The 21391-nt window shown below is 36.6% G+C and overlaps 2 protein-coding genes across 6 annotated transcripts; both read right to left on the bottom strand.

Annotated features, from left to right (window-relative positions):
- Positions 1 to 2845: 2845 nt before the first annotated feature.
- On the bottom strand, positions 2846 to 15910 carry SVR1 (pseudouridine synthase family protein). Of its 5 annotated transcripts, none has more exons than XR_016101035.1 (12): positions 15266 to 15906; positions 14987 to 15066; positions 14640 to 14740; positions 14433 to 14505; positions 14153 to 14246; positions 13974 to 14022; positions 13611 to 13761; positions 9335 to 9391; positions 6461 to 6516; positions 5016 to 5126; positions 4882 to 4931; positions 2846 to 3063 (listed from the first exon to the last, which is right to left on the bottom strand). XR_016101035.1 is itself a non-coding variant. In XM_088951185.1 (10 exons), the coding sequence occupies exons 1-10, from the start codon at positions 15783 to 15785 to the stop codon at positions 5066 to 5068; spliced, it is 1242 nt and encodes a 413-aa protein (XP_088807311.1). In that variant the 5' UTR covers positions 15786 to 15910; the 3' UTR covers positions 4771 to 5065. The 5 variants fall into 5 exon arrangements, 1 of the variants encoding a protein (XP_088807311.1); XR_016101034.1 differs by lacking the exon at positions 2846 to 3063 and adding an exon at positions 4338 to 4563 and having other exon boundaries at positions 15266 to 15907; XR_016101033.1 differs by lacking the exon at positions 2846 to 3063 and adding an exon at positions 4338 to 4563 and having other exon boundaries at positions 4882 to 5126; positions 15266 to 15907.
- A 572-nt stretch (positions 15911 to 16482) lies between these two features.
- Positions 16483 to 21391, bottom strand: LOC148847112 (D-tagatose-1,6-bisphosphate aldolase subunit). Its single transcript, XM_088951210.1, has 5 exons — positions 21086 to 21391; positions 18662 to 18762; positions 18077 to 18190; positions 17891 to 17992; positions 16483 to 16841 (listed from the first exon to the last, which is right to left on the bottom strand). The coding sequence occupies exons 1-5, from the start codon at positions 21327 to 21329 to the stop codon at positions 16671 to 16673; spliced, it is 732 nt and encodes a 243-aa protein (XP_088807336.1). The 5' UTR covers positions 21330 to 21391; the 3' UTR covers positions 16483 to 16670.

Raw genomic sequence — 21391 nt, 5'->3', positions numbered from 1 at the left:
TCCCACTGACAAATTTGGGAGATGTTTCTAATGCACGCTGAGATGTGCATGTGAGGCGCCTTCTTGAGCAGCAGAGAGAAAAAATTGCACGTTTGTTGCCCATTTTCTCATATTTTCTCTGGTTTCTACCAACAAAAGACAGACGTCAGTTAAGTGATGGCAAATAGGAAATGGTGTCCATAATGTATGTGGGTTTGATTCATTAACGTGCATTTTCTTGGAGAAAATAGAAGGAAAATGCTTTGGCGTACCAAAAGAAAAAAAAATTAGGTTCAGTTTTGATTCCTTCAAAGATAAAACAACAGAGTGGGTGAAATCTGTCATATTAAATATAGCTCCTGGTCATGGGCCATGGAAGGTGAAGACAGGATTCAATCCTAATAACAATCTCCACAAACTTTGCCACCATTTTTAAATTCGAAGTAGGTTTTGACCTCAACGGATTTACATAGCACGTTCCAATTTGGATTTCTTCTGGAAATTCCTTAGGTTAAGACATGAAATTTCAATATTTCTGTCATATAATTCAGCTGGGACTCAAAACTAAGTCAAAATGCTGGTTTATGCATAGGGATGAATATCATATTATTGGTGTGGCTAGAAAGTCTAAGATACCATTTTTCTTCCACCATAACAAACTATAGTTAATGACGATAACCATCCATTGTTGAATTGATGAGCAAGGCTCATATATAGTGTGAATACCCTAAATATGCGGGTTTTGTGTACTGAGAGTTCTGAACTATGTAACTCTTGTTTATTTCTACTTATGATTTACTTTTTTGTTTAGACAGATTAATAACGGATGGGGTATGGGCTCTGTCAACGATTGAGACTTTTTAGAAAGTTAAAATTCTTAATAAAGCATGCATCAATGACCTTGACAATTGATACATATGTATATTTTGAATCTTATTCAAAGAGTATACATTTTATCAAAATGATTATAAATATGTAGGCCCTTTAATGATGTTGTAGGGAGGTAATCCCCCTTGGGTCAATCCTCCTACTGTTTATTCTATACCATAAAAAAGGACCTCCAGATAGGGAAGACACAAAGACCACCCTGCCCTCCCCAAGGGAATGGTCTTAGTTTTGGGGCTGCATTTAGTCATCTAGATCAAGTCAGAAAAGAAAGGATAATAAGGCTGCATTTGGTTGGTGAGAAAAAGTCAGAAAGGAAGAAAATGAAAGGGATAACTTATGAGACTTCTTTTGGTCATTTGGTTGTCAAGAAATTGTCAGAAATTAATTCAAATGTTTTTTAACTATTATATATGGGGCCCCAACAACGACTTCCAACTGAACATACTGAAAACAGACTGTTGAAAGTCCCACCAATTTGTTGCCATAAATTCGTAGGATGATTTTTCCCTTTTTAAAAAAAAAAAAAAAAGCGTGGGTCATGCACTCATGCTTTCTTTGATTTGACCCAAAATAAAACAATGCTTTTTGATAGAACAATTGGCAGGATAGAATTCATAGCCGACTCCAGATACTTAGGATTCTTTAATGGGGCTAACTTGAATTGAGCTACTTTCTTTGGTTTTTTCTGTGATTTTCTCTATAATCAATACTAGTTAATGACCATCCTATTACATATTTTGTTTAGAGCCCACTATTCACATGGTGAATTTTGGTTGGGATTTTTATTTGATATAGGAAGGGACCTTGCTCATTTGCTTGGTGTAATGGTAAAATTTCGGGCCGATAAGCATGAGACCGCATGTTTGAATCAGATCATGGTCTCTTTCTGCAGAAAAGAAAAGGGGTTAAAACTGTATCTAGTCTATCCTCCCAAGACCTAGATAGCTGGGACCAGCATTGGTAATGGCCTTTATTTTTATCTTAGGAGATTAGATCAGGTTTAGGTTAGTTAACCATCCATTTCATCTAAAAAATGAGACTCATGTCAATATAAGATATTGAAAGCATTGCGTAAAGGTTTTATTTACCCCTTTTTTTTTCGGCTAGCTACTTGTTTGAAGTTGAGAGAAGACTGCCAAATCTCATAAATTTTGGTGGAAGTAAGAGTTTTAGGGGGTGTTTGGAACCGTGGTCATTTTTCAGAAAAACGGTTCCATGTCGGATCCACATAGGCGTTTCAATAAATGTCCATGTATCTCATTGTTTGGTTCAGGCGATTATTAAAAAATTAGGCATGCCTTGAAAACCGGGACCCCACCAATTCAACAAATGCCAAATTTGGCGTTTGATGCATCGATGAACCGTTTCCCCCAATGGTTGACTGATGTGTATCCTATGTGGTGCTTACTTGTTAGCACATGCATGAAAAACGGTGATGAAAATCATCTTACCAAACAGCATAGTGTTGCTCACTGCCTATGTGGCAAAAGCGTTTTTTTTTCTTTTTTGTAAAAAACGGGTCTTGGAAGCATGGGGATTTTTTCTTGAAAACCGGTCCCAAAAAGCGCTCACACTTCCAAACACTATGTTAATGGGACTCCTACATTTTTCCAAGACCAATCAAGAAAGAGAAAGGAAATATAAATTGATTATATTATTTCAACCAAAAATGTATCATACCTGAAAAACTCCTAAGGCTCATTTTGGAAAGAGCAAATGCATATATGTACAATATTAATAAATATGTACAAAATAATACAAATTAAATACAAAGTTTACACTGTGCATACTTGTATTTGTACTCCATCTAAACTGAGCCTAATGCTGTGTTTGGAAACAATGTAAATAAGGGTGAATGCAAATATGTAGAATGTAAAACGGTTCATATAAATTGTAAAATTGGGTTAGTTTTGTATTGACAAATTTACCTTCTTATCAAATAGATTTTTAGCTGTAATAGATGCGAACATGAATTCCAATAAAGCATATGCTTTTTATCAAAAGCCCACTTAAGTGCAAATTTACATCTTTTTTATTAATGTACTTTTACATCTTATTATCAATGTAAATATGCATTGGTCTGTCATCTGTCAATACATAAATGTAATGTTGCCAAACACAGGCAAAAGTGAACCAAAGAACAAATTTACCCTGAACTGGGATTTACACTCCATTTGCATCGTTTCCAAACGCAGCCTAAAGATGGAATTAATTAGAAGGAAAATTAATCATGTCCCAGAATGCAAAACAAGCGGCCAAAGGATGCTAATCATATTTTTATATCCCATCAAATGGCAAGCCAAGTGAATTGGGTCTCTTGCTACCCTACCAAGATGACCTAATACTGCACCTCATACATGTTGGGTCCCAATCTCATGGTGAAATCTATGATGTGTTGGAATGTGTTTTGTTGGCAAGACCACAAGAGATCTAGAGTTTGGTCGTCCTTCATGGAGTTCAAATCAGCCCCCCACAACGTCCCACAGCACATCCCTGCCATGTATTGGGAACATCTCCCAATGATAATATCAGGAATAATGATGTCATCATCGGGAGATGTTCCCAATACACGGCAGGGATGTGATGTGGGATGTTGGGGGGGGGGGGGTTGATTCGGTCTCCATAAAGATGGGGCGGATTCAAGGAAAACCCGAAACTCTGGGGGTTAAGGATGATATGTCCACCCCAACCCAACTATTTTATATAACAAAATATATATAAAATTGTTAATATATACTAATGCATATTATATTATATTATATAAAATAGTTCTAGGTATATTTCAAAAAATAAAAAAAATAAATTTATAAATATACAAGTAAGAATGATCAGGGCGAGGCGGAACAAAGTCAGAGATCCCCGTTCCCCACATGGACGGGGATGGGGTTGAGATTTTTAACCCCGCTGGGATTCAGGGCGGAAAGAGGGCGGATAATTTCAATTCAGGGTCGGGTACGGGGCATGTAAACCCAGTCCGAAATATGAAACAAACCAGTTAATTAATTCTAAACTAGTGGATAGAATCTGATTAACACAAAAAAGATAAGTATATGATTACCATTGGGAAAAATTAGCTATGGTATTTATGGAAAATAGGAATGAAAAAATATTCAATAACAAAATGCATAAGCCCCTGGAGAAAATAAAGAAAGCCCAATAAAATATATTATGGAAAATAGATTATATTGAAGCCCAATAAAATATTATGGGACAAATAAAATAAAAAGGAAGAAAAATCATATGGGTCAAATGGACCCCACCCGGCCTGATTGGTGTCTTCGAAGTTCGATCATGGTTGTGGAGATGTGTGGCAGCTTGGAAGCTCACAAAATGGAAGAAGAACTAGGTTATCCTCACTGTCATAATTGAAGTTGAAGGTGATTCCAATAAAACTATTGAAGTGCTTAACGGGTCGAGCTAAAGTGCAATGGAGATGTCACGTCATAAGGGAGTGTGTGAAGATTGGAGAAGATGTGAACGTCAGAATAAATTATCAACATGGGAAGGCAATCAAACTGTGGATTGGCTTGACAACTAAGGTCACCAAGATCAGTTTACACAAATATTATTTGTTTGAAATCATGGGGGTTAACTATATTCTCCACATAGATTGGAAAATGATAATGAGGTTCTTATTCAAATCATCGAAGGAGCAGTCCCTTGTTTTGTCACTCCAATCTGTAAGGCAAGTTTATCCTAGAAAAACAAACAAATAAATCAAGACATCATCATCGTCATCATCTAAGTCTTATTGGGTTGTCTATATGAATCCTGTTTTGAGATTCTGTTCTGTTTAGTGTCATATCCATGGTTCTTTTTTCTAATAAAAATGTTACTTGGCAATATTTTTTCGCATTTTTGTCCCAATTGTTGTACAAAAGAATATCTTGTCATCTTCAGATATTTAGCAACCAAAAAAACGATAGCTTATCCACTCCCCCCCCTCTAAAAACAAAGGGATGGGGTCCCCCATCTCAAATAACAAAATACAAATACTATAAACAGGAAACTTACACACGTGGGGCAGCCGAACACATCATTCAATGAATCCATCTAATGATCATCTGCAATATAATAAGAAGACAATAACATGATGTGGATACAGATGTTCCTTTAACAAAATGATGTGAAGATATGCAGTGACCAACCCGTATTTGCAGTGTACTAAAGTCCATCTCTATCATCGTATAGCTCCTGTCTAACTCGTCCCACCCAAAGACTTGAGGTCTCCTTGTTTTAACTCAACATACTTGCCAAGCCTGAAGTTTTCATGACAATCTTAGAGCAATAAGCAAGGGAACTATAGGAAATACATAGCATGCACAAAGATCAAGGAAACAGATGAATTCATGCATAAGTTTCAGCCTATAGCAATTTGGTTCAGAAGTCAATCAGATAATTTAGGTAAATGGATCCTGATCAGCCCCGTGATTGAGGCAATTGGCATAAAATGAAAACAGCCAACTAGCAAATTGATGCTATTATCCCTTCCTCAAATATCACAGGATATAGTGCACTCAAGTGTGGTTACATTGTATGTAGTGGTCCTATTTTACGTCTTATATGTCTCAAAATGCACTCATTTGCACCTTTGTAAGCAATTCCAGCTTCCCGCAATTTGACATGTCAGAAATCAGTCTATCATCATGTCAATGATGGCATTGATGGTACCTTTAACTCACTCAAGCATATCTTAGTCTGCCATACACTTTATTTTTACCATTCTTCTAAATATGCATTTACATGATTTCCATTTATGAGTATATAAATAAATTTCTGTAATTGTGTACATTAACATTTCTACCAAAAAAAAAGTAATTGTGTACAAACAAAATTAATTAATATCACAGGTATGAGCTTTAAGGCACAGATTTGTCTATAACTATGGTACCAAAGAAGTCCCATGGTAAGGTTACACAAATTCATGTTCAATAAGTTTATATAAAACTAAACAGAATGCAAGCAAGAGAAGCCAAATCCCCTAAAGAAAACTAGGGCCACACCTCAAAGTTGACAAAACTCTATAAAATTGCAAGGGAAAAGAAAGCCCCATTTTGCAGTGTGATTCCTCCTCCTGACTACATACAAGTTTGATCAAGTCATCAAGATGAATCTTCTTCTGATTCATCAAAATCCCAACTAATTCCAATAAACCCATCAAATTTCACAGTTGCTCTACATTTCTGCACATTTTTCCTGTCTATATAAAACTCTAAAATTGCAGAGGGATCAATTCCTTTCTAAACCCACATTGAGGTACTTCATAGATGTAACAAAATGATACTAAAATTAGATTATGTATGCAATAGAATAATGGTATGTATGTGTAGAGATTCTTGGAGCGAGAAAAGAACATAATTTTTTATGGAATTATGTTCATTCAAATAGTTGTGCTCCAAAGTAGTATAGTGTCATTTCAAATCCTTAAGTAGGTTTTATAAGTCTCATAAAAAACTGAAAACCTAGCAGTCTTTTCAATATATTATAATCGCGTGCTCCAAGTAAAACTTGTCACGAAGGCAAGGAGGAATTTTCAACATTGTGACAAAATCTCCTTCAAAATCCAAAATAAAGAGTTCAGTGGTGAAATTACCCCAGATCTGATGGAAGCTTGAAACCACCTATTCGTACCCGCTTAAGAGAATGAAGCTGAAAGATTAAGAAAAGGAATCAACTAATATGAAAAATGCAATGTTGAATGTGGGAAAAGAAAAAGTGGCACATGATGAATGATACCAGCACCACAAAACTCTTTCTCATAATCTCATGCAAAGGTTTATTGGTTTTGTCAATACACAAATTTGCTCATTCTTAAACAAAAAGCAGAAAGCATGTTCTTTATTGTTCAGTGCTTTTCTTGTTTCCTTTTTTTTTTTTTTGAGAAAAAGATAATCAGATATCATTAAATAAGACAAGGAGTACATGAGCAGATGTACTAAATAAAGGAAAGAGAACTTAAATAGCAGAAACTCAAAATTACAAGGGGGGAAGCCTGTTGCTGTATAAATTTTCTAGGTTTGCTCCAATTTTAGCTAATCCATCTGCAATATGATTCATCTCCCTCGGTATCCACATCAGATTAACATTTAAATTTTCCAAGGAGTCTCTTGCCTCTGACAGATAATGACTCAACCTCCACGGACCCCCCCTCCTTGTTTACAAAACTAAAAACAGAAATATGTACTTGAATTGGTTTCAAAAACATGTTTTCCTATGGGGGCTCAACATTATGTTTTGAAAAGCATACAATACTCAAAAAGATTCTGATATTGGCTATGATGGTTCAACATTTGCTCATCTTTCATGTTTTTATTTTTATTTATACTTTGGACTCAAATCAATCTAAAGGTGGGTTGGTATGATGCAGAGAAGCGTTAAAGTAGAACTTATAAAAGAGTTTATTTTGTTGTGTGTGCCACAAACCAAATAATAGCCCATAACAGTCTCATGGAAGTGAAAATAAGTCTTTTGTTTTTTCAAAGCCTTTTTTATTGTTTCAGAAACAATGTTATTTTTCTGAATCAAACTTAAATTATTTTCACTTTGTTTTCAAAATCAAACATCCAAGAATGCACCTATGTTGCTGACAAAAAATAAAAGAATGCATCTATGTTTCTTTTGCAGATATGGCATATTTTAGAAACAAGAAAAACAAAAAAAATCATGTTGAGGAACACCACTTAATAAAAAGAAAAGTTTCGTAATAATGGAAATCCATTATAATTGTTTTTAAACCTTAGGTGGCGTTTGATAAATCTTAAATCTGAAACCTGAAAAGTTAAAAAGATATTAAAAGTGTCTGAAATCTGAAAAGAGACATAGACGCTTTTTGACTTTTTAGAGGCTCTGAACAGAGAAGGTTGTTTGTGTTGGATCAAACCTTCAGCATCTGAAATTCCTTAATTTTAGTATTTTACCAATTTACCCATAGAAAAGACTATTTGGTAATTTTGAGTTCAATTTGTACTATTTAATCAAATATAACTTATTAAATTCAAAATAATATTGAAAAATATGAACAAATTATGATAAATTATAAAAAATTTATTAAAATAATAATAAAACTGAAATTACATATAAATTTATAAGTTAAAAATAAATTATTAAAAGTTAAAATAATAATGAAAATGGTAATAAAGTCCATTAAGCAATGAAAAAATTTAATAATTATCAAATTACTAAATTAAACTATCAAATTATTTAATAATTAATACAAATTAAAATAATTAATAATTAATACAAATAAAATTTTAAAATCGAATGCTGCTGCTGAGACAGGGCCACTGTTGAGAGAGAGAGAGAGAGGAAGAGGGAAATTGAACGCTGCTGCAACTCAGTTGTAGCAGCGGTGGCAGAAAGACGGGAGAGAGAGAGAGAGAGGGGGAGGGAGAGGGAAATCGAATGCTGCTGCTGAGACAGGGCCACTTCAACTGAGTTGCAGCGGCGGTGGCGGGAAGACAGGGAGGGAGGGAGGGGGAGAGAGAGAGAGAGAGAGAGAGAGCAGAACAGACAAAAAGATCAAGATGTCAAGGAAATAGTTCAAAACGGGAAGGTGAATATTAATAAACTGGTGGAGAGGGAGGTGGATGTGGAAAAGTCTCTCGGGCTAGTTTTTTGAGGAGGGGAAGGTTTTGCAAAGATAGCATTGAGAAGTTCGAAAAAAAAAAGAAAAGAGAAGAGAAAAGGAAGAGGGAAGAATATCTAGAAAAAAATAAAGGGGTGGGACGAGGAAGGAGGAGAAGAGGAGGGGTTGGACAAGATTGAGTGAATTTGGGGGAGGGGGAAGACAAGGAAAAGAGGAGGAAGTTGAGGATTCTCAGTTGGAATGTTAGGGAAATGAAGGATGGAAGAGGGAGATAGTGAGGATTATGTTTCGAAGTATGGAAGAGAGAGAGAGAGGGAAATTGAACGCCGCTGCTAGGACAGGACCACTGCTGAACAGCGGCGGTGGCAGGAAGACAGGGAGAGAGAGAGAGAGAGAGAGAGAGAGAGAGAGAATGGCAGAGGGAGAAGCTTGCGTCGCTGGGTAGCCATCAAGCGGGGGAGAATGAGGGGCATAACGAGAATGGGCATTTTTGTCTTTTAATAGTCTGAAAAACGTTTGAGCGCATTAAGTCATTGGCCCATTTCTTACAAATTCAGATCTGAAAATGCATTTCAGATCCTTTTTTCAGACTCAACCCAAACATAGGTGGCGTCTGAAAAGCAACATTTTCAGACTTCAAAGGTCTCAAAAGTGTTATCAAATGCCACCTTAGTAGTGTGGTAGATCAGAAACAACTAAACCTTTTCATATAGAGAAAAAAAAGATTTAGTTTTAGGCACAACTACTAGTCACTGTCTGAATAAACATCATTATTAATTGAAAAATAAATAAATACTCAATATGAAACCCAGACATAACGATAAAACAGAAACAGGAATTCTTAGGCAGGAAGAAGGATAATATCACAAAAGGAAAGCTGACCGTCAGTCCAGCATTTTTGACAAGTTCCCGAACTTCATGATTTCTCCCTTCATGAACCTGTTAAAATTCAATTAAAGTTCAATTCTGACTTACAAAAGTGATAACAGACAAAAGAGGAGAAAAAAAATATCAACTACCAAGGTGTGAATGGAAAAATAATATGCAAAACATGGTCATAAATGTTTTACCCTTGATTGACAAAAAATCCAGTGTCATGAGGACAAGAAACCAAAAATGATGCTTAGAACTGACGGATATTATAGAATATGTCAACAGCTTTAGATCAAAGTATTAGGCAAATCAATTGATGAGGTAGTTGGTATAACCAAGAATAATGATACAATTATGGCCAATTAACTATCCGATGGAAGGAGAGAGTGCAAACTTTTGAACTGGCTCAAGGTGCCATTAATCTTTTCACATTAATAATAATAATAATAATAATAATAATAATAATAATAGTAGTAGTAGTAGTAATAGTAGTAGTAGTAGTCGTAGTGGTAGTAGTAGTAATAGTATAGTAGCAGTAATAATAATAATAATTTTACAGGATGAGAACATGTATTCACATTCCATTCAGAAGTAGACTGGGTGGAGGAAATAGCTTTCTACCCCCAGGATACTCCATTACCTACAGTTTATTTATGGCTAAACAGAATGGAGGTGAAAGAAAGGTCATAGTCTCATCAGGTAAATGCTCCTTTCCTGGAAGGGACCCTAGAAAGATCTTTCAGAAGCTAGGGGCTAAGACATTGGTATCCATGACGTTTTGATCAGTAACAAGATCTAGAAAACATTATTACTTAGAAATTTAGAATAAAGAGAACAAAAGTACAAAACAGTAGAGGAAAGAAGAAAAGACAGATATCCCTAGGTTGTCCCACACAACCTCCCAATACACCTTTTGTACCAAAAACAGCACTCTTTACTTGGGTAATACTGAACCCCAATACAATTGGCCCCTTGTCCAGTGGAGTGATTGGCGCAATGGTTGGGTTGCTCCATTGGGACCTGGGTGACCAGGGTTCAAATCTTGGAAACAGCCTTTCCAGAATATTACAATTGAGCCCAAAACATTTGATTTTTCCAAACCCCTTGTCTTTCCAAAGAATCAGCCATACTGTTGGCCATTTTCTGGACCCATTGAATTCTTACATCCATACCCTGAATTAGCCACTTAATTTTCTTTAATTTATTTTTATACGTCCATAAGATATTCCCTTTTTTGCAGCCAGTTAATCGCCAGTTGAGAGTCCTCTTCTATAATCAGATCATCCACCTCCATCTCCTTTGCTTTGATTACCCCTTCTATAACTGCCATCACTTCTGCCCTCAATGAGTCCCCAATGTCAATTGGACCTGAGTAAATTGCCACACCTTACCTAACTCATTCCTGAATAAACCTCCCATCCATGAAGGGTCTGGCTTCCCCCTACTACCACCATGAAAGATCAATTTTATGTACCCCTCAGATGGTGGAGTATAATACATGCTAACCCCCTACTTCCACCCACTTCCTTCCTATAGAAGTCATCCACCGAGAATCTGAAAAAAGCTCTAGAGACTTCAGCCAATGGACAGCTCTATGTTGTTGCATTCCTTATTTCTCCACATGACTCTACCTCTCTTCTTTGGGCAGACGAAGGTAAAAAAGGAGCAAAGAAGTTTGACATATTAGGAGCATAGTTGTCAAGGCAACGCCTAGGCGAAAAGGCACCCTTGGAGGCTCGCCAAGCAATTTTGCATACTGTGTAATAAAATACTTTTATATTGTTATTTTTTTTAGATTATAATTATAAAATAGACATTATTAAAGAAAAATATTCATTTTTTGTGTTTATAAACTAATTTCTTTTTTTTTTATTTTCTTATTTGTTAGGGTTTAATCAACACAAGCATTGCTAACTGCTGTATTGAACCCTCAATGACTTCAAAATATGAACCAATAAGTAAGGGAAGAACTTAAAATTTTGTCTAATCAACACATTTCTTTTCTTCTTTTCCTATAACAAAAATAGTGGTTCAGCCCTATGTTTTTTGAACTTTCTTTCCTTTCTTCTTTTTCTTCTCATAAATATGTTGCTTTTCTAGACTTAAACATGAAGTTTATAATTTTCTTATGAAAATTATGGATAGTTATTAAATAAAGTTGGTTATGGAACCTAGGGAACTACCCTGGGATATGTGATTTTTACATAAAAAAATCCATCACCAGGTGACTAGGTGACAAGGTGCCCCCCTGTCACCTAGCCTCGCATTGGCGCCTTGAAAACTATGATTAGAAGGTGCCCACCTGCAACCAAACAAAGCAAGAAAGCAATCCAGATACCAGTAGCCAAAGGGCAGGAGATTAGCAGGTGAAAGCAGGATTCACCATTTGCCTTACAAAGAACACAACAGAGATAACCAAGATTGAGATCTCCTTTTTGTAATTAATCATAGGTGGACTGAGATATATCCCCCCTGGCCACTATCTAGCTTCTTGAATCCGATGGTTATAGACTATAGCACTGAAAACCCACCATTCTGGATCCATCCCACCATCATGTGATCTTCTTCAGCATCAACTCTCATGTAGATTAAAAAATTGGTATCTAGGGAGAAAATTTCATTTCATTGGCTTATATGCCAATTTTCTAGACGATTCATTGGCTAATTTTTGTGTGCATAAGATTGCTTTGGACTTCTGAGGATCCAATGACCATTAGAATCTTTTGTAGTTGTGCATGCTATGTTGTTTCACATAAGGTAGGGCTTCCATATTTTGCATTATGCTTTCTATATTTCCTTATTTTAATTTAAAAAACGCGTCTATCATTCTATCCATCTATGAAGGACCATGCATTTGGCTACATAGACACACACACACACAGAATGTGTGTAAATGGAGAGTAGGAAACACATCTGTAGTTTGCAAATGACACAATCTTGTTTTGTGAAGGTGGAGACATAAATTGGATCAGGAATTTAAAATTGGCAATACAACTCTTTGAGCAGAAGTCTAACCTCAAGGTGAACTTGGATAAGAGCAGTATGGTGGATGTGAATTTGAAGGAGAGGGAGCTAAGTGAGTATGCAGGTGTGTTAGGTTGTGCAACCTCGGATTGGCCTATGATTTACTTAAGCCTCTCCTTAGGGGATAATCCTAAGAAGGAAAGCTTTTGGAACCAGGTATTGGAGAGATTTGAAAAAAATGTTTGTTTCTTGGAGGAAAAACTATCTTTCCTTAGGGGGGAGTCACTTTGATTAGGTTTACCCTAGCTAACATGCCTGTTTACTTCTTGTCAGTGTTTAAGATCCCCACAAAGGTTTCTAACATTTTGGAAAAATTAATGAGGAATTTCTTGTGGGAGCCAGGAGAGGAAAAGAGGGACCATAGGGAGAGTTGGGAGGTGGTAACTAGATGTAAAAAGCTAGGAGGTTTTGGGATTGGAAATGTCAAGAAAAGGAACATGGCATTGTTGGGGAAATGGTTATGGAGGTTTCCATTGGAAAGAGACAAATTGTGGACAAAGATTGTGGCTAGCATATGGTTGGGAACCTGGAATTTTGGCAAGGGCTACAACTGCCTCTCCGAGGAAATCCATTCATGATTTGCTTCCAGTTTTCTCTCCCCTTGGATCAGGTATGGTCTTAACTCCGGTAACTGAATGAGTTTCCTTTTTTTTTTTTAGAGAGAAAAAGGTGAAGTATTGTATTAATCAAAATAGCAAAAGACTACAACCCCCTACACAACAAGGTATTGTGTTGGGCTTATGTCCTTTCTATACATTTCCTATCTTATATGCATAGGCATTCTAAGGACTGAATGATAGATTATGTGAAGAATGGCTCAAGATGTTTCAACAAAAGATTACTTTATTCCTTTGAGGCTCAAGATTTTTGTACTCCCTATGTCACCATTTTTTCTTAATATGGCATGTCAAACTTGGATTTGATCCAAAAATCCAAAAGATCCAATTGGGTTCAACTTTGACCAGACACTCCTTAAAACCATCAGTTTTTTAAACAAATTTGGATGAAGCATTTGTGTAATCGAATCAAATTCAAATGAAGGTAGATCCAATTCAACTACAGCCCTAACAAGAAAACCAACTCAATTTCAAAGAAAAAAGTGGTCACCAAATTGAATGTCATAAATGAATCAAGAGGATGAAATCAAATATGAAAAATGAATCTAGTAATCATAATTGAGGGGAGGTGACAATGACTGATCTAGATACCCAATCAAATAAAATGTCCGATCTACATATTCCTAAAGGTGATAATAGAATACCACAATACGAAGACGGGGCCTTGGAATGTCTGGCTGTTGTGGCAATAGCTCAACAGAATCTGGAGTGCAATGGATGCCTTCAATCATTGCGCCCTCACTGATGGCTATTAAGTGTCGCTTGTTCACAGTTCCAACTATGGTAGCAATATATCTACAAAGGAAAATAAATTTTCACTAAAAAGCTAAGCCCTTTTTAAAGAAATCAAATTGAAAATTTCCATCTAGCATAGATCAAAATAAAGATGTGCAGTAAGGATTAATAAAAAATCATGTGAGAAGGATAAACATTTGCTCTTCCATTTTTAGAATCTCAAGCATGAAAGATTTGATGAAACAAGCCAGAAAATCAGAGATGAAACTTACTCTTTTGTTAATTTAGATGAAGGATGTGAAAGTCTTTGAGCAAAATCTCCTGATAAATGATAGTTTTACAATTGGCATCAGAAGCCTGCATTTTATTTCTGATCTAAAATCTATGAAAACCATGATAGCAGCCAATTTGTTGTTGGCATCTCCATTTAAAACATAGTAATGAAACTTACCATCATTTGTTACAATAATCAATCCAGTTGTGGCAACATCAAGACGACCAACAGTAAATAGTCTTGGTTTTGGTAATCCTGGATTTCTCTTATCCTGAGAATGCAACATGCTATATTAAAACCTTGGTAGCACAACAAATATTTTTCAGAAAAAAAGGACTATGATTAAAGGCAGAAAAGAGTGTCCTTGATACTCTTGAAAATAATTACTTGTGATCTTTTGAGGAACAAGAAAGCAAAAAAGAATAATAGCAGGTCTACAAATATAGCTAAGGCATACCCAACTCTTCAGATAATCATCAAACAAGGACATAACTGATTTAGACTCTTTCTCCCCACATGAGCATATGTACCTGCAACAATTTAATACAATTAACTAGTCCATTTACACAAAATATAATAAGCTCAAAACAAAAATAAACCCTTGGATGGCAAAGTTAAGTATCAAAGAGAAACCCAACATCTCACTTGTAGAATGAAAACCAACCCTTTTGGCTTGTTCAGGGCAAAATACACCTTGGGAGGCAGCTTCTTAGACAGTCGATTGCCATTAACATAGATAACATCCCTTGCTGGGTCAACTCGAGTCTACACAGCACCACCAGCAAATTTCCAATTGCAATATAAGAAGTCCGATTTCCCATGTTACCCAAAATACTATTTACTGGAAGCAATTCTAACTACGCTATACACGTGAAAACCATCAGCATGCATGAATGCCTTCTCAATTCTCACAACCATTATAAAGATTAAAAAAAAAAAAACATTATAAAGATTATAGAGTCCGACTGATATAACAGTAAAAGAGAAACAGATAAATAAAGAATGGAATACCTGAGGAGTATTACATACAGAACCATTAACAGTCACTCGACCTGCAAAGATAAGTTCTTCGCTGCTTCGCCTTGATGCCACTTAAAGACAATAACCACAGAATCCAACAATCAAAAAACAAGTTACAAGGAAGAAGCACTTCAAAACATTTTGTAGGTCCAATTCCACACTGTCCAGTCGGTATTTTGGCAATTGATGAAAAAAAAAATTGAAATACCAATTGTCAAGCGTCAATTACCATAAAGAAAATATTCCAATCGCCAATTTTAGAATTTTTACCTCCGGCGGCAGCAAGAACCTTACTGAGTCGCTGAGGGGGATCTCTGAAGTTTTGGTTGTAAAACCTACGAGAGGCCTTTGAATACTTCAGCTCTGGCGTCAAAGCAAGCGCTTTCGCGGACTTCTTTTTCTTCTTGGTTGCCGTCGACGTGGTCTTGGTGTTGGCCATGGCGTGAAGAAACCGAGCTGGAGGGGTCATTTGGAGCTTGATATTGCCATTCTCGTCTCGAACAATCCATGGAATTAAGAACGAAGTGTCTGGAGCTTGTTGGAGATCCGGCTCTTGTCTCGGTAACTCGTCTTCTGAGAAAGGTTTGGGTTTTAGGGTTTCTTTGGAACCAGAGCCGAAGGAGATATTAAACTCCGTGGAGGAAGAGGAAATTGAAGATCTTGTAAGAGGGATTCTTCTGAAATTTCTGCAACAGAGACTGGGCTTGGCGAGGAAGGAGGAAGATATCTGAATCGAAGAAAATGCAGCGGATGCTGCAGCCACGGCTGTTGCTGCCGCCGCCGACGCCATTGGAGCGTTCTTCAGCGATGCTGCTTCCTTTACTCCACTGGTCCACTACAAGAAGTGAAGTGATAGAAACGAAGGCGTGCAGTATGCAGAATTGCAGATTAGATATTACATCATTTACCAGTCTTCTACCTTTTGCAACACTTCAACAGTTCAACTTATTGTAGAACCCGACCCGGTGGGTGGCCGAAGCCCGAATTCATCAACACAATCCTATATTCGGAACATTCGGATTTCGGACTAACCAAACCACTAACATTGGTAACCGACTAACCGAGAGGTGTAGCCCGAAAATTCCCATGATATATATATGATATTTTTTTTTGGTACAAATATATATTTGTCTATCTACACACCCTTGGGCAGTAGTTGGGCCTTGGCACGGAGTCGAATTCACATATGCTCCTCACAGAGCGCTCCCAGCCGCAGATTGGGAGATGTTCCCAATACACGGTGGGATATTGCCGTGAGGTTGGTGTAAGGAGCAAAACCCTATTTGTTGGAACGGCCGTATCTGAAAGTGCAAATCGAAGATTCCATGAAAACCACCAAATCACCCACAGAAGTGCGAGGCAGGGAATCATTTGGGACTTGGGAGTAAAAAGGGGGTTTAATCACATTTTCATGAGCAAAACAGTCAAATTAATAAATGAACCAAATGGTTAATAAGATATGCACATTGCCTTGTCAAAGAAAAATATGGACATGAACGATAAGTCTATATATATAGTAACTACTACTACTACACGGCACCATTCCAGTGCCAGTTTGGTTAAGCACCGATGTGGAATACCATATACAATTTCCGTTATCATACAATAACAAGTCAACAAATTATGTACAGAATACACATTTGATGGAAGGAGGTTGGGGAAGACATGGATTATTTTACAAGAAGTCCCACTGCCAATATATCTTCTCAACGATCCCTCCACCACTCCGGACAGCAAGGTGCAGTGTCTCTGATGCAGGAGGAACTCCCCACAGAAGTGGCACAGCAACTGTCATGGTTAGCTTTTCATGCAGGCCTCCCTTGCTTGCCTTCTCTGCCGCTACAACCTGACAAAGGATTTATATAAATCAATTCTGAGAAGTGAACTTCCATTTAGGATTAGTTATCAACAAACAATAATGGCCTAATTGGGTGTTCAGAACTTAACTGGAATGAAATTATTTCCTTTTGGTTTTCCATTGTATTCAGTATTGAAATGTAGCAATTTACCATTGTCACCCGTTCACTCGGAATTTAGGTATCTTTTTTTTTCATTTTTCCTAACAATTGGAAATGAAACCATCTTAGAAGATTTCATTGTAGGTTCAAAGGCCATGAAACACTGATTTCATGTCACATGGCATACAATCGTTATGGTGGGAGAATCAGATTTCACTGCCGAATCAAGGATTATGGTACATTGGATTCTAATATCTCAACACCATAAAAAGAGAATGCAATCTTCTTGGAGGAAAATATGATGGTCTCACTCATATCACAAAATGGATTTGCCAGTAATTTCCGAGAAATATTTCTGGACCAAAATACTTGTTTCACAGGTGCTTTATTGATGTGTGCGGCAATTATTAGAATGTTATGGAGCAAACAAATTTTATTACATGATATCAATATAATCTAATCAATACCAAATTCTTGGATTGACAAACCTTGAAGACCTCCAAGCTCTTACTGTGCTATCTAGTTAACCATCAAATCAAATGCCATTACCAAACGTTGGTCCCGGTTATCTGGGGTCTTGGGAGGGTTAGACTGGATACGGTCCTAATCATTGTCATTTTTTACACAAAGTGACCACTCTCAGACTTGAACCTGCGTTCTCACGCTTGCTAGCCTGAGATTTTACCATCACACCAAGTAATGGCCCCTATCTAGTTAACCGTGAAACGCTTGTCAAAATTGTCATCAGATGCCTCAGTATTTTCTTCTTGATGTCTAACTACAGATCCAAGCAAGCATTCCACTTTATTGTACAGTTCTAATTAATAATCAAATTAATTTTGGGTAAACCGTGCTTATTAATTACTAAATAAATACAGATTTAAGCTAACATGAAAAGTTAAAGTAGTTCCAGAGCTCATTGGCAGAAAGATCATACCTCCCCACCATGCTCCAAAACAGTGTCTTCAACAACATCACTTAGCATCTCAATTGAACGGCAAAACCCAAAGATACAGAGTCTTCTGCCCATATCAAGTCCCTGAAATAGAAGAATAAGATACAAATAAAAATAAATAAATAAAAGATCTCATAACAGATAATTAGAAATAAACTTATTACATACATTTGTTGCCGCAATATCAAAAAGTGCACCAAGACATAGCCCTTGATTTGGATCCATGTAATCACTCTCTTGAAACCGCTGAAATCTTTGAGAAGCCTTTGATCTCCCTTGTTTCTTATGCACAATAAAGATGCAGGTATCTTTGAGAAGAAATTTAGGGAAACTGAAATAATAACAAAGGAAGATGCAAAACAGAGGAGGACCGAAATAGCCAAAAAAAAAAAGGTAAGAACTGAAACTGAGAAATGAGATAGGATATGACTTTAAATTAAAAAAAAAAATGATATTTCAGGAGAGCTCTGGAAGGCAAAATATGATACTATCATGTGCATAGGGAACTTGAATGTACATCAACCGTTGATGAAGCAAATAGGGGGAAGAAACTTATGATCCATTGAAACAGGAAAATCTTGCTAACAAGTAATGAAATAGAAATTAATGGCAATATGTATCATAGATGCTTTGAGTCCAGTTACATTTTGCAAGCGCCATCCCATTTGCCAAAGCCTTAAAACTTTTTCTTATAGAAAAAGGAAGAAATGATGCTCACTAGTATCTCAAAAGTGGAAGTAAAGATGAACATACATCTGAAGAAGAGATACGGCGAGGAACCATGGAACCCCCTATTTGAATCAATCCATCAGCGGTAAAAAGTGTAATTCTGTCCTCAGGCACCCACTCAATAGCTGTAGACCCCAGCACAATTGCCACCAGTTATACAGATTAGCAAAAAAAAAAAAAGTTATCAAAAATAGAAATAGAAGGCATTGGTAATATCTAGAAGACCATCTTTTCATGTTATTAGAATACCCACCCAGACAAATTTCAGATTATGTACCTGGACACCAGAAAATGGCTGTATAGAGTCCAGGGCTCAATTTTAAGCGTAGATGGTATACCCATTATAGCAGAGAAATACATTTAGGGTAGTGCTGCAACTTGGGTTGGGCCACCTTGAGCCCAACCTGAAAATATAGGGTTGGGTTGAAGATTGGGTTAAAGGTTGGAAAATGTGAACCTGATATAAGGTTGAGTTGGATTACTTGGGCAGGGTTTGACCATAATACCAGAAACACACAATACTGGGAAAACTTGTAACCAATGAACCGGTATCAAAGAAAATGGTAATCAATCAGGTGGTACTTATCAAAATTCACAGGGGGTTTTGATTGCTCAAAGCCCTTCCACTACCATGTCTTTCTGGCAGCATGGGTTTTCCCACTTGGTCAACCCAACCAATGAACCCAATGTATTCCGGTTGTGTTATGACTTCCCAAGGATAATTTTGCTCATCCAGTTTAGTAGCACAATTACTGATTCTCCTAAATATCTTTGCCCATCAGGAAAATCATCATCGTCATCATCCACACCTTATCCCGACTATATGGGGTTGGCTACATGAATCCTGTTTCACCAACCCATTCTATTTAAATCCATATCCACTGTTAAATAATTAGTGCTTAAATCATTTCGTACTACTTCCAACCATGTCCTTTTTGGTCTACCCTTAGCCCTTCTAGCCCCTTCAACTTGTAGCAAATCACTTCTTCCAACCGGTGCTGTTGATGGTCTTCTATGCACATGAGCAAACCATCATAGTTTACTTTCTCTCATCTTATCACCTATTGGGGCTACTCCTAAGTTCTTATAGATGACTTCATTCCTGATCCTATCCTTTTTGTTTTACTAAATATTTATTAGTAAAACAGTTGGCCTTTTATGGTGTATAACTGTGATTTAACATATAAATTTTCAACAATTTCAGCAAACAAGAAAAGAATGTGAAGACCTCCACGTACATGGACATTGAGGGGCTTAACTAGTCTCTAAATATAGTTTAGTGCAATAGATGAATTCAGGTATTTAGAATCAATACAACATTAAGTTTGTTTCATTTCAATATTCTTTAACTTTAAGGTCAGGTTATAACATTCAAATATTTTTTTCCCAAGAACCGTTAATGAAATGAAATAACCAAAATGATCATAAAAACTGGTTTAACCAAGATAAAGTATGGATGCATTCTTGGAATTTGTACGAAGATTATAAATGGAATCTAGGATGAAATAATGAAAAAGCAATATTTTAGTCAACTAAAATACTACATAAACAGAAGGGAAAAAACAATAGCCTTCTGCTTAAGAACCCAAATGCATCCGTGCAGGGCATGGTGATTGTAATCCAGGTTTCATTGGTTAAATTCAAAAAGGAAAAAACAATACGCCGTATCCGAATATTTCACAATGCTATTTTCTTAACTGCTATGTTTCTGTTAAAAAAAATCTGCTTTCCCTAGCTTCTTTTGTTTCAATCGTTCGAGAACTTCTTTTCTTCTCTTTCATAACAGAACAGAAGAAATTGAATAACTCAATAACATCAATGAAATGGCAACAAACAAGAGAAGAGCATCGCATAGGGCATTTACGCATTAAGTAATAAATACCAAATTCTAATGTCTCGGAAAAACAAGAAACTGCAACAAAGCAAAAGGAAACTGCTAACTTCTAAAAGAATTCCTACAAATCATGACAAAAATTGAAATTGAATGCGGATATTCTGAGGGCGGTGCATTTAGATTAAAAAAAAAGAAAAAAAAAAGAAAAATCGGTAAAGGAACTCCCCACTGCGCATAATCATATTTAAAAATAAAAATAAAAAAAAAGTCTCCGACCCTCATCTTGAATCATAATAAGGACACTCAAAACTTCTCTCTTTCCTTGCTTACACTTCTGCGATCAATGTCTCATAATTTCCTCTTATTCCCAAAGCACGGCTCAGCAACATCTAAAATAAAGGATATGCTCAACGATAAAAAAAGGCAATATAGAGAAATAAAACACATAAGGCTTATATCCGGCTTCAATAATAAAATCAAAACCATTAAGACTTCAAATTTTATCATTCGCCGCTCGAATTCAAGCGATAGAGTCAAAAAGAAATCAAAATCACGAAAACGAAATGGGAAGGACCGAAGGAGAAAGAGAAAAAGCGATGCAACCGACGACTCACCGCCATTTCCATCGCGATTTGGAGAGTCCCAGGGGTATAAACCGAAGGAATCGTCACCCAGGAAATCGCCGGCATTGAGATCTTTGGCACCGACTCGGACTAGACGAGAAGATTGCCGATGAACCAAGGAGAATTTGGCGAAAGAAAAAAAAGACAAGTTCACGGGCGCGGGTGTTTCTCTGGAGCCAGAGAAGATCGAAAAAGAAGGGAAGGTGGAAAAACAAAGAGCAGAGGACTCCGCCATGAGACAAGTAGAGGTTTCAGGAAGCAGGAAGGAAAGGAGGAAAACTCAGAAAAGTAAAAAAA

Source organism: Nelumbo lutea, chromosome 6 (genome assembly GCF_056320005.1).
Source record: "Nelumbo lutea isolate HS-2025 chromosome 6, American lotus-T2T, whole genome shotgun sequence".
In the NCBI taxonomy this organism is placed as follows: domain Eukaryota; kingdom Viridiplantae; phylum Streptophyta; class Magnoliopsida; order Proteales; family Nelumbonaceae; genus Nelumbo; species Nelumbo lutea.
Note: the sequence above shows the minus strand (reverse complement) of the source record. Positions and strands in the feature narration are given on the sequence as shown.